This window comes from Neolamprologus multifasciatus, chromosome 4 (genome assembly GCF_963576455.1).
Source record: "Neolamprologus multifasciatus chromosome 4, fNeoMul1.2, whole genome shotgun sequence".
NCBI classification, from domain to species: Eukaryota; Metazoa; Chordata; class Actinopteri; order Cichliformes; family Cichlidae; genus Neolamprologus; species Neolamprologus multifasciatus.
Window position 1 is genome coordinate 31,338,632 of NC_140442.1, and position 12,803 is coordinate 31,351,434.

The window sequence follows — 12,803 nt, forward strand, 5'->3', positions numbered from 1 at the left end:
AAGTTTATTGTATGATGTTACCCAGCCTGACACCAAATACTGTTTCTCACCAGCCTCTACAGCAATAAGCAATACAGTTTAAAAGAATGAGTTTTTAAAAAGAGCAGCAAAAAAGGCATAAATAGCATCAAATCTAAGTTTTAAAACAAACTCCAGTCACAATTTAATATTTTAAAGTTTCCACCCAGAAATGAAGGTTAACTGTGTGTGTGTGTGCGTGTGTGTGTGTGTGTGTGTGTGTGTATGTGTGCAGACATATGAATCCGAGTGCAGCTACAGCAGTGAGGAGATGGAGCAGTTTCAGACGGAGGTGAAGCAGCTGCAGACGCAGATGAAACAGCTCAAGGTGAAAACACATCTTTGTTTTTCCCTCTCTGGTTTTGAGGACTTCCAGCTGTTATGTTTTCTCTTAGTTTACTTTTCTTTGACTGTCTCCCTCTGTCCCACAGTGTCTTTTATCATGTCTACTGTCTTGTTTCGTGTCTGTCCTGTGGTCTTTACTAAGAATGACGTCCAACACACTCAGGCTAATTGACCTTAGCTGGCTCGACAAACCCGAAGCCCCAGTTAGAGATGATGATGATGGTCAGGAACGGTCTCTGTTAAACTGGGCGTCACACTCTGAGCACACTCACATAAAATGATCCCCATGATTGGCACCTACACGTGTCACCATGTATCGATAAAATGGTGACAAAATGATTCAAACTTACAGAGAAATGTATCACTGTAAGTCAGAGCACAGACGACTGCTGCATTGTCCTGGTGCTTTTCTGGCACAGAGCTGAAACAAACATTTGAACTCCAGTGGTGTCATGGCTGAGTGCGCTTCACCCCCCATCAGACCTGCACACTGTTAGACCTCTGCCTCACCACTACATACTTCAAATACAACGAAGGCTATTACAGACAAAAACATGGCTGTACCTATTGTAGCCAACCTTTACATGGAGGAAGTGGAAAGGAAGGCTCTTGGCTCTTTCAAAGGAAGAGTACCCAGCCACTGGCACAGATATGTAGACGACACCTGGGTCAAAATCAAGACACAGGAAGTGGAATCCTTCACTGCGCACATCAACGCTGTGGATAAAAACATCAAGTTCACCAGGAAGACACAAAGGACGACTGTTTGCCTTTCCTGGACTGCGCTGTGCACATTGAAGAGAACGGCAACCTCAACATCGAAGTTTACCGGAAGCCCACACACACGGACCAGTACCTCCTGTTTGACTCCATCACCCTCTGGAACACAAACTTGGAGTAATTAGGACCCTACACCACCGGGCAGAACATGTTCCCTCTAAGCCTGAAGGGAAAAAGAAGGAACACACACATGTAAAGGAAGCACTCAAAACGTGCGGCTATCCTAAATGAGCGTTTTTAAAGTCAGCAAAGAGGCACAGAAAAGAAGATCAGACACCAGCGAGGGAGGATAAGAAGCACAGACGCAACAACATTGTCATCCCCTATGTAGCCGGTGTATCAGAGAAACTCAGGAGGGTTTTCTGCAAGCATGACATCCCGGTGTACTTCAGACCCAGCAACACACTCAGACACAAACTGGTTCACCCGAAAGACAAAACGCCAAAACACAGACTTAACAATGTGGTGTTTGCTGTACAGCAGCGAGGAATGCCCAGACCTCTACATTGGAGAGACCAAACAGCCACTTCACAAGCGCATGGCACAACACAGAAGAGCCACCTCCACAGGACAAGATTCAGCTGTCCATCTGCATCTAAAGGTCAAAGGTCACTCTTTGAGGATGCCAATGTTCACATTTTGGACAGAGAGGACAGATGGTTTGAAAGAGGAGTGAAAGAAGCATCTATGTCCACTGTGAGCGACCATCTTTGAACAGAGGCGGTGGTTTATGACACCAACTCTCTGCCATCTATAATCCAGTTTTGAGTTCCTCCCCAGACGCCTTAACGCCCACTCACATCCTGGGCCATCTGACCTCAGGAATTCGCATGATAAGGTGGGGCCAGGTTTCACAATGAGCTCACCTGAAACTCTGGCTGATTGGGACCCACACCCAGTTCCACACCTTGGCTCAGGCGATTAGAGGATCATCAGGGGGTCCTTTTGTCCCTCTGTGGGGGGACACTCCCACTAGGTTTAAATCGGGGACTCTCCACCATTTGACCTTAGAACTGAAGAAGCTTCTCGGATGAAGAAGCTTCTTCTGAAGGTGAAACGTCTTCAAGTAACTTAAAGAAGTCCAGACGCTTTTCTTTGCAAGCTCCTTAAATATTCAGAATATTACAGAGATTAACTATATATGATGTAAACTGTAAAACTTTGTTATTTTCACTATAGAGGATGTACCCTACAATAATATAAAACTCCAACAGTCAAATAATATTTCTAAGCTTTTCAGCGCCGAGTACAATGACCTCAGTTTGATCTGAATTAAGAAGCAGAAAGTTAGCGGCCATCCAGGTCTTTATGTCTTTAAGACATTCCTGCAGTTTAACTCATTGGTGTGTGTTATCTGGCTTCATGGACAGATAGAGCTGGGTGTCATCTGCATAGCAGTGTAAATGCAAGCTTGTATAATGTAACAGAATTGGCACCAGCATTTAGAACGATGGAAAAATGGATTTTATTCTGAGCTGATAATAAATGAGTGACATCATTACTGTCGTTGTTCTTATATACTGATGACGAATGACTGTAAAAGCTCTCAGGTTAACTGTTTCTAGTGTTTCTAAAAATCTGCAGTTCGCTCCGTGCTCTGACAGACACTTTGGAGAATAAACAGGATGGGAGGAGTCGGAGGAAAGTTCAGGAAACACAAGTTTTCCTCGTCTCAGAGTTAACTCGGCATTGCTAGCTAAACCTAGCTAAACCTGCTTCCTTCAACAGTGCCCAGAAATATGGTTTAATAGGCACATTTACACTGTTAGCATTTCTTTGGCTACCAAGTGAAATAGTGAGAATACGTTTTGCAGTTTAAAACTAAACACAAAGAATCCTGTTTCCACACTTAGCCAACAAACACACACTCAGTGGGAAAACCACAGATGAAGCCTAACGTTGCATCCTCACCAAGGTTTAGCTGCTTTTTCCTGGCCGCGCGCCTCACAGTTGTGTGTCTGTCCTCTGAATGGAAAGGTGGGTCTTTAACAGTCATACAGGAAGCTGCCACTTCATCTGCTGCCTCTCTTGGCAGGTGATGCTGAAGGACATGGAACACAGCAAGAAAACCCTCGAGGAGGAGTTGCAGAAGACCTCAGAGGTCAGAGGCCAGCCTGCAGCCTGTGGAGACACGCAGTGTCTCAAGTTACATCTTTATAACTGTGGGATGTGAGCGTGGGCGATGGGGTCAAAGTTGCATGGAAATTATTTTTGTAGTGAAACTAATCAAACGGAGTCTGCTGATAATGGCGGCTGTTGTTTAGTTGATGAAAGATTAGAAATGGTGCTGTTGTGCAGCTCGATAGGGCATGTCGTAGGACAGTTTAAGGTGTGAGAACCAAGAATGTAAAGATTTCTCAGCTGGTAAAATAAAATTGCTAATAACATATTCATATGATCATCCTGTTGTATTTAGTAAAATACGTCTCACTGGCAGCTCTGAAAACGTGGACAAAGACTGAAGGCAGTGAGTGAATCCTTCTGTCATGTCTCCTAGAAAGCCTGTCTGACTGTGGAGGAGAACACTCGCCTGAAGAGTCGTCTGCAGGCGGCCGAGGCGGTGCATCGGCAGGCCGGCAGCGCCGAGCAGGACTATGAAGAAGTCATCCAGCTGCTGGAGGCTGAGATCAGAGACCTGAAGAGCCAGCTGGCCACCAAGAAGCAAAGACGGGGAGCAGAGTCCATGCAGGTACGAGGATGTTAGAGTGGTGGCCCACAGCCTTGTTCACTGACAGGAGAGCAAGAAAACCTCATGTCAGCCTTGAAATTTGGGGAAACATCTGTCTGAACATCTGTCTGTATTTTTAAATGCATCTTCACAGTACTCTACATCTTACACATCCAATATGTTCAGGCATTAGGTCAAAGGTCATTGTACTGTATAGTGATACATGATGCACCCAAAGAGTTGTCTACATGACACACTTACACGAGCTGAGTGTGTTGGTGTGTTTGTCAGGAGGAGGTGGGCGAGCTGAAGAGGAGGCTGACGACCATCGACTGCCAGCTGAAGAAGTCCGAGCTGAGCAGGAAAACTCTGGAGATCTCCAACAAGAAACTGCTCGGCTTTGCTCAGGTACCGCTCTGCTGGTGTTCCTCTGGATGAGCTGTGAACAGGCAGGAAGCAGACGCCTGCAGACACTGAGCCCACTCTGTATACCAGAGTATTGTATTGGTCACAGCTAAACCTCAGGACAGTGATCCGAAGCTGTTAACAAGTGTTATCATAGCTTTCTACAGTTGTTTTACACAACACACACTCAATTGGTAAATGGCCTGTATTTGTATAGTGCTTTACTTGGTCCTAAGGACCCCAAAGTGCTTTACACATCCAGTCATCCACACGCTGGTGATGGCAGCTACATTGTAGCCACAGCCACCCTGGGGCGCACTGACAGAGGCGAGGCTGCCGGACACTGGCGCCACCGGGCCCTCTGACCCTGAACGGGTGAAGTGTCTTGCCCAAGGACACAACGACTGAGACTGTCCAAGCCGGGGCTCGAACCGGCAACCTTCCGATTACAAGACGAACGCCCAACTCTTGAGCCACGATCGCTCAATTCAGCCTTAAGTATTAAAATAAAAATACAAATTCTACAGAGAGTTAATGTGGGGAATATAATCTTATACTGATTGATAAGAACTCAGTTATCAAAGCTGAAGAGCGTGTATCTAATAGAAGCTTTTAACAGGTTCAGGAAAAAGTGCATAAAAATACATGAATAAAAAGTGAAACAGCTGAATGACAGGCTCGAGCGTGACGTGGTTAACTGTCAGCATCTACAAAGAGATTCAATATTGTTGAAAAGTGAAGGTGGTGAAGCAGCAAAACAGCTCGCTACACACCTGTAGCAACTGAAGCAGCTGATAGTCAGTGTAATCACATCCTCGCTGCTTATTTTTCCAACAACTTGTTATAAGAGATGCACACACTTTCTTTGCTAATGTGCTAAAGGTGTTGTTAAATATCCCACGTTAGGGGAAGATGATCAATAACTGAGTATCCACACAAAACTGCAGAATAGTCTCAGACGTCTGCTCTTCTGTTAGCTTATCATGCTAGCTTCCGTGATAATAAGGATGCAGTTTGTGCCATCTTTCCCTTTAGTTGTGGTTAATCAACAAGAGTGATGTGCTCGCCACCTGTTTGTATTTCATGGTCTTCCCTGCACACACACATACAGACTGATGGTTGATTGGAAAAGATGCCAATACAGAAATGATGTCGTCATTCAAACCTATTAACAGCTCAGTGTTTCCCCAGGATAACATTCAAGTGTAAATGTCAGAGAAACACATTATGGGACCCATGTCAGCCACTGTACATGTGATGGTTTATTTACAGTTAAGACTATTTAAGGGAACCTGTAGAATTATTAAAGTAGGAAAATGCATAGAGCTGTACATAACTGTTGCATAATTTGACCAAAGGCTTGAACGTTTCCTTCCGTGGTTTGTGACAGATGATGTGGAGGCTGCATCTGCAGCTCTGAGATTTGCAGCTCTGGTCTTTAAATCTAGTGACAGGAAATAACCTGGTGGAGTCAGTCTGCCCCCAGTGATGGGAGTGTGCTACAGCTCTGTCCACAGCCATAAACCAGCTGCTGTACAGGCTCCACCAACATCTGTCCCAGGAGACCTGGCTATAGGTGGATGTTTCCAACACTGATTCTGTTCTGACCTGATCTGCTCATATCCATCGGTGCCGTCAGTGATGGTGGAAGGATGCAAGGTGCAGGAACCAATCAGATGCAGGGGTGTGCACAAAGCCATCAGCATAGAAACCAGTTTGAAAAACACAACGAGGGGAAGCTGGTAACACTAATAACTGACGAGGTCCAACAATCACTCTGGTTTGCTTCATCCTGACGGCACAGAGAGCCGGTGTGTTACTGCTGCCTGCGCTCGGCCTCACAGCTGTCACATATCTCTCTTTACAGAACGTCCACAAAGTGCTGACCACGCCCAGCCTGTTTGGAGAAGGGGGGTAAGAGAGCGCCACCTTCACCTTACAAGCTCCTCACAGCTGTGCAGTCGAGTTCCTGCTCCAACTGTCCTTCTGCTTGTGTGTCTGTCTCCATCAGGAGTAACAGGTCATCTCCTGCCACGGAAAGCCCCGACATCCCATCACCAATTCCAGACCCAGCCTTCCAGCTGGCTGTGGAAGCCAAAGAGCTGGTGGAGGGGGTGTGTACTCTCACATCTGATACAGGTACAGAGCTCACTAACCCAGAATAAAAGCCTGAACACTGTTTATACACTACGTGGAAACACCGTGTTTGGAAGGACGAAGGTTCAAACTGCAAACAAGACAACGAACTTTCAGATAATGTGATGAAAATTAGTTTTCTTTTGCCACGGCTGAAGAACTGATGAACTAATTATGAGCCATCCTTTAGCAAGAGCTCTGCTATAATGGTCAGTATAAAATATATATACAAAGTCTTTAGTGCCAGCCTCATACAGTATAACAGACGTGGATATATTAGTGATATATTAAAGCAGTCAGTGTGCGACCACTGCTGTCCATCGTTCTGCAGCAGGTCTGAAGTGGAGCAATGAAACATGGATAATATCTCATCCTTACTCACCAGGCCGATCCGCTGAAGAGAAAGCAGGGTTCCAGGATATAAAGGGGGCGGTGGTGATGATGATTAAAAGCTGTTTCTTTAGAAGGTGAAACTGTTCTGGCTTCATGTTCAGTTGTTCAGCTCTGTTTCTTTTTAACCCTTTAAGACCTACCATTGAACCAAGTCTGCCAGAGCTTATATTATATTTTTACATGCTGTGGAGCCATTTTTGGGAGCATTTCAAGTTGCTATACATCAATACAACCATTACAGCCTACATTTTAATAATATGTCTGCATTAAGTGCATAGTAATTACATAAATTGCAAAAAAGTGCAAGAAACTACAAAAAAATTGAAAATCGTTTTTGTTTTTTTAACATTTATTTCTAGTTAGAGAAATTTAAGAGGCTTATCCCTCAAAACTGTAAATACAAAAAAGTTGCACAAACTAGTTTCCCACCACAGGAAATTTATTTTGAGTGTCTTCATAGTTTTATTTTTGAAATACACCAATTTTTATACACTGCAGGAAAAACGAAAATAAATATTAAAAAGCAGCATATGCATCAAAATAAACTATTTCCAGCAGTGCAATATGAGTCCTAAGCATCCCAGAAACCACACAGAAAGTCATAAAGTCAAACATAACTTTTAAAAACACCAGTATAGGTTCATGAGGCCCTGATGGTAAAAAACTACATTTCCGCGAAAATGTCGTCACTTCCGGTTTCGGGCAGGTCATGGCGGACATGTGATAGTTCACGCTGATGGACGTAGGAAGTGTTATGAACAGCTGATCGGATCAGCAAAGCGTGTTTCTGGAATATTATGTTTTTGTTGCTGCAAGTGCTTTTTATGCAGTTTTTGCAAAACTATATGTGGAAGGAAACTGTGACCGAGGACAAGCTGATGGCATAAGATGTAAGTACAACTCCTCCGGTTTCATATGCAAAAAAAATTATTGCGCTAGCTCACGTGGTTGCAGAGCTACCGGGATTTAAAAATAGTTACGCAAAACAGAGCGTGCTGCTCCGACCGGCTTTAAAGGGTTAAATACCGAGCTGTGACCAAAGCAACACAAATGAGTTACTTTGTGTGTACGTTTCCAAAAACATGACTTTGAGGCTGACCTGTGACAGAAGCATCGCAGCACGGCTCAAAGGGAAGCAGCAGCTTGTGATTCAGACCTGCAGTGACAGTGTGAGCCACTCGCTGCTGCCCTCACAGCTGAACCTGGTATTTCCCACCTCTATTTGTGTTTGCTTTATCCAAAGGGTTGTTTCCCCCTCGCAGCAGGCACCACTGCCTCCTATTACCATACTGCTACAGACTCTTTCTGTCCACCTCTTCTACAGAACCGGTGAGTGCAGATGCAGCATCAGCTCCAGACGTCAGTCCTCATCACGTGTGAACAGCACCAAGCCAAAGAGGACTGAGTCCAGACCTGGGCCGGGCAGAAGACACCCAACGAGCAGCTGACCTCGCCATGCACTTCACCACAGTCCGCAGCAAACACGCCCTCGACGACAGGACACGACGACAGTTAAACCCTCGCTGGGACAGACTGACCACGTTTTAATGCCAAAGCCTGTTTGTGCACATGAAATTAGTGTTTTCCCTCCAATTACTCCAAATGCTCCTCACAGGGCTCAGCGGTGGATCTGCTGATCCAGGCTCATCCTGTCAGCAGCACATGTACAGACGTCTCTGTGAGAAGTGCTGCTGCAATTCTTAGTGTTACTCTTACAGCAGGTGGTGCAGGTGGAGCTGCATGACCTCCACACCCACAGTGTCACTGCTGTAAACCTTGTTAATACTCTTGCCAACCTCTTTTCTATCCTCACAAACACAAACTCATCTGCACTCCATAAAGGAGGACTTACTTGGAAAGCTGGTGTGTACAGCGTGTCCCCCTGTGTCAGAAACTCATGACAGATTAGCTCGTTCGCTCTAACACAACATCTGCCGTGCTTCCCTCCCTCGCGCCCTCACTCACACTGTCATGGAAATGAAGGTTTGAAGGTGCAGCGTGGATCATCTCCATCTCATTGCCTGGTTCATGTTGATGTGTCTCCTGCGTTCAGGAGTAGTGTACCTGTAGCTCCAGCTGTGTAACTGTGTTTGGTGTCCTGTGTAGGCAGACCTCAGTCTTAGGCTACATGTTGAACATAGATTTGATTTCTACAGACATCTACAACTGCAGTGACAACAATGACATGTCCTTCAACCAGATCTTCTTTGGTGTGGCCTCATTCTTTCTGTTACTGTTTTATATTAAAGGAATAACTGACGACCGGACTGGTGTCGAGTTCAACTTTTGTTCAGCATCCAACAAGCAGTGCTGCTCACAGGGGCGATGTTACCACAACTGCTTCCCACAGAAGCCCCTCAAAAAGCAGGAAACCAGAGCTGCTCACAGTTTGTGCACGAGGGTGTTCAGCAAGTGGATACTGATGACGTGACGTTCTAGGGTCATGTATGGAAATCGTGGTTGCAGATGAGGCGGCTGTCTTGATCTCTGGCTCCTCCTGCAGGCATTTCTAGTTATAGTGATGCGTTATCCCTGGGAAGATACACTAAACACAAACACAGCACTGTGCAAGTGTTTTAGGCAGGTGCAGGGAAATGCTTTCAGTGTGACTCATTTACTTTCATCAATCAACAACATGCAGTGAATGAACAAAAGAGAAACCACATCAGTGTTTGGTGCAACCACCCTTTGCCTTCTTCTGGGTCCACGTGCACACAGTTTTTACTCGGCTGGTAGTTTGTTCCAAACATCTCGGAGAACTAAGCACACATCTTCTTATGCACAGTGCTGTATGTGCGGATGTTAAGTTAAAAGTACTTGAGCATAGGGGAAAAAGTACTCAAAGAAGTCAAACTGAATGGAAAGGGAGTCCATCTACCATTGAAACCCTCACAGGAAGTCACTGTGGGGCACTTACACAGCACCAGAGACATAAGAAGAAATTCAGCACAGAAACATGTGAGGCAATGACCCAGTGTGTGTAGTTTTGTTCTTTACTGTCATGTGCAGGCAGGAAAAGGACCCAAAATGCAGACTCGTGGAAACAAAAGGTGAACTTAAATACAGCTTTAATGCTGGACAGCAAAACAGAAAACTGGCTGAACTTAAAATACAAAATAAACTAACTCGGCAGGCAGCACACACCGCAAGATGAGGGTAGATCACGACACAGACACAGAGACACACAATTCAGGGTCTGCACGCTTGGAGTACGCATTTCAAGTGCGATTATCAGAATCAGAATACTTTATTAATCCCGAAGGAAATTAGGGTTACAGCAGGCAGCACGCTAATGGCGCATGCGCACTTACAAAGGAACCTTCTGACCAACTTTACACAAACATCACATTGGGAGACATGTCAGAGAGGTGGGCTGATAGGAAAAAAACACCGAAAATACATAACATGAGGTAAGAGGAGGAGAAAAAAACTCCACTCAGACTGAGCTCCTAGTGGGAGAACAGTTTGATAACAGAAAAAACACCTCAGCACAAAAAGCACATGACTGTCAATACACCATAGGAACACAAGACAAGCAACAGGGGCGGGTAAAGGGTGAGAGAGCCGGTGTAGACAGCGCATCCGGTCCTGCAGCATGTCTGCGCTGGTCCAGTCGACCGCCATCTTCCCCGGGAGGGCACAAGCATCGAAGGCGTTTGGAAAGGAAGGGGGGTGAGTGTGTGCATATCAGTGTGTGTGTGTGTGTGTGTGTGTGTGTGTGTGTGTGTCCAGAGTTCAGCTGAGACAGTGTCCTTCGTCCTGCCAGGCTAAGTAAACAGTCTTCCAGCCAACCCAGGTGGCCTTGCATGGAATGGGAAGGAACAGTCTAAACACAGTCGTTATCAGGGTGTTTTGCTCAGCTCCAGCCTTGAGGCCGCAGCCGGCGCCGAAGTGGTAGCCGCATGAAGTGATGGTGGTTTTTACTTTAGTGCGAACAACTCATCTGAATTTCAAAGCTGTTCTAACAGTCCGACACTGGTCTCTCAATCTCCCGTTGGAGAGCCGCGAGCTTCTCCATGATGTTATCCAAACTTACGCTCCGTGATGTTGTCATTCTTTTTGCTCAAAGAGCAGGTTCTGAGAACTCCCGACCGCAGTGCACTTCCCCAACATGTGATCGAATTTGCGCTCAAAGGTGTTATTCGAGCGAGCCCCTCCAGATGTAATCCAGTTTTTCACTCAGAGTTCTTATTCTGAGTATTCACGGCAGCCGTGCGTTCTCCAAGATCTTCTCCGTGCTGACTCAATGAGCCTGTTTTGAGAAACTCACGCCTCTTCCCATCGTTTCAATCCCAGCGGGCAGCCTTGTGGGGGTTTGAACAGCCGGTTCCACTTCCTTAATTCTTCGATAAGCCAGGGCCAAGCCAGCTCTGATCAGCAAGAACTCTGTTACCATGGTTCCGAATAGGTAGATATCTTCAGCACTTAGGCTCACCCAAGCCCAGACTTCTTGTTGAGAAGGGGTGTCAATTGCATTCAGAGATCAGTTGATCAAATCCATAATTCCTCTTTTAGGTTTTAGAGAGCAGACTGTGAAAGACTGTTCCAGGGAAAAGTAAGTAAAAACACAAGACAAGACAAGGACACAAGAAGCTAAGCAGGGAAGATAAGGGAGAGGAGAAAAGTGCGACCGCCTTCGCTGAGAGCAAGCAGCTACACACTTATTACGTCATAAAAAAACATAAAACTGATTACGTCACCGCCACGCGATGACGGCTGTCCCAATTCGAAGTGTACTTCAAATGCATACTTCAAATGCATACTCCAAATGCATACTCCAAATGCGCCGTCAATTTCCCCAAATATCAAGCGTGGTCCGGTGCACGCTTCGTGGTCCCATATATCCCACAATTCATAGCGCGGCGGTGGGTGTGGATAATTTTGCCGCAAAATACAGCAGAAGGGAGCGGCCAAGAGTGAACTGTCAAAAGTAAGTACTGAATATGACGTCACTTATTTATGTGCGAATGTTTAATAACGAAGAACATTAAAACATTGCTGTTGGCCACATGTCGGCAAAGTTGTGTGACATTAGTGATGTTTGTACTTTCAGCGTTAACTTGGTTTTAAAGCCTTTACTCCAAAATATACGCCGTTCAATAGTTGACTTTAATCTTACAGAGAATGTGATGATTTTGTGGATAATTAAAGTCAGTCATATATCCACAAACAAGCTGAAAGTCAGTGATGCTGCTCAGTTTGCAGTCCTGAATATCACGGCACAAGCAGGATTCACTGCACACCCTCTAGCAGATCATTACATGAAGGAACCTTTTAAAAACAAGCGTCCATGCTCACAGGTGTACACACGGGTGCTCACGCACACAAACTACACCCTTTTTGGCTCCTACCTCAAAGCACACTGTGCTGTCGATCTTACGTGCTGCACAATAATGTTTAATATTTAGTATTTACTGTTATATTCACATAGATCATCATGATGTTGTTTATTGTATTACTCTCGTTTTCTTCTGCTTGTTTTCTTTTTTCTTTCTCAACAGGTGATCCAGGTGATCAATATATGGTTTTTTTTGTTTTGTCTGCTTATTCTGTTGGTTTTTGTTTTTTGCCCTTCTCCCCCGTCTGTCCTGCACTCTCTCTCTGTTTCTTTCTCTCTGATTGTGGAATAAAAGTATGAACATGTGTTTATAAGTTACACTTGTGTTTGAATCCTGCAGCTTATCACACATTTGATTTCCATGTGTGACAACTGCAAGTGTCCAGAGTGAGGACAGACTGAGGGACCCACTGCTGCACATCATCTGTGAGGCTTTGCACCCCTGATGATCCACCAGGACAAACTCAGCAGTGTGTGAGGAAGAGGAGGAGGAAGAGCCAGCAGCAGCTGACAGATGGAGAGAATAGACAGACTGTTCCCTGTTTGTGAAGGACTGCTAGGAAAGTTTAACATAACTAATTGTCTGTCCTGAATCAGTCTTATTAGGTAATGTTCAAATAATGTTATCATCCAGTGTTTTCAGTGTGGGAGAAAGTACTCAGGGCCTTCAAGTTACACACTATGAAAGGAAGAAACAAGTTTAATGTTCAGAAACCTAAA

The 12,803-nt window shown here is 45.1% G+C and overlaps 1 protein-coding gene across 4 annotated transcripts in view; it reads left to right on the forward strand.

Moving 5' to 3' along the window:
* The window catches only part of LOC146520848 (syntaxin-binding protein 4), a 77,236-nt gene extending 65,842 nt beyond the window's left edge, over window positions 1-11,394 (forward strand). For 3 of the 4 annotated variants that reach the window (XM_085155615.1, XM_085155618.1, XM_085155617.1), the window contains exons 15-21: window positions 254-346; window positions 3,179-3,244; window positions 3,641-3,832; window positions 4,103-4,219; window positions 6,084-6,130; window positions 6,228-6,355; window positions 8,070-11,394. In XM_085155615.1, the coding sequence (XP_085011741.1) occupies window positions 254-346; window positions 3,179-3,244; window positions 3,641-3,832; window positions 4,103-4,219; window positions 6,084-6,130; window positions 6,228-6,355; window positions 8,070-8,125 (699 nt within the window). In that variant the 3' untranslated portion in view covers window positions 8,126-11,394. The remainder of the gene's footprint in view (window positions 1-253; window positions 347-3,178; window positions 3,245-3,640; window positions 3,833-4,102; window positions 4,220-6,083; window positions 6,131-6,227; window positions 6,356-8,069) is intronic. The other variant, XM_085155616.1, reaches the window with a different exon arrangement.
* Window positions 11,395-12,803: the final 1,409 nt, after the last annotated feature.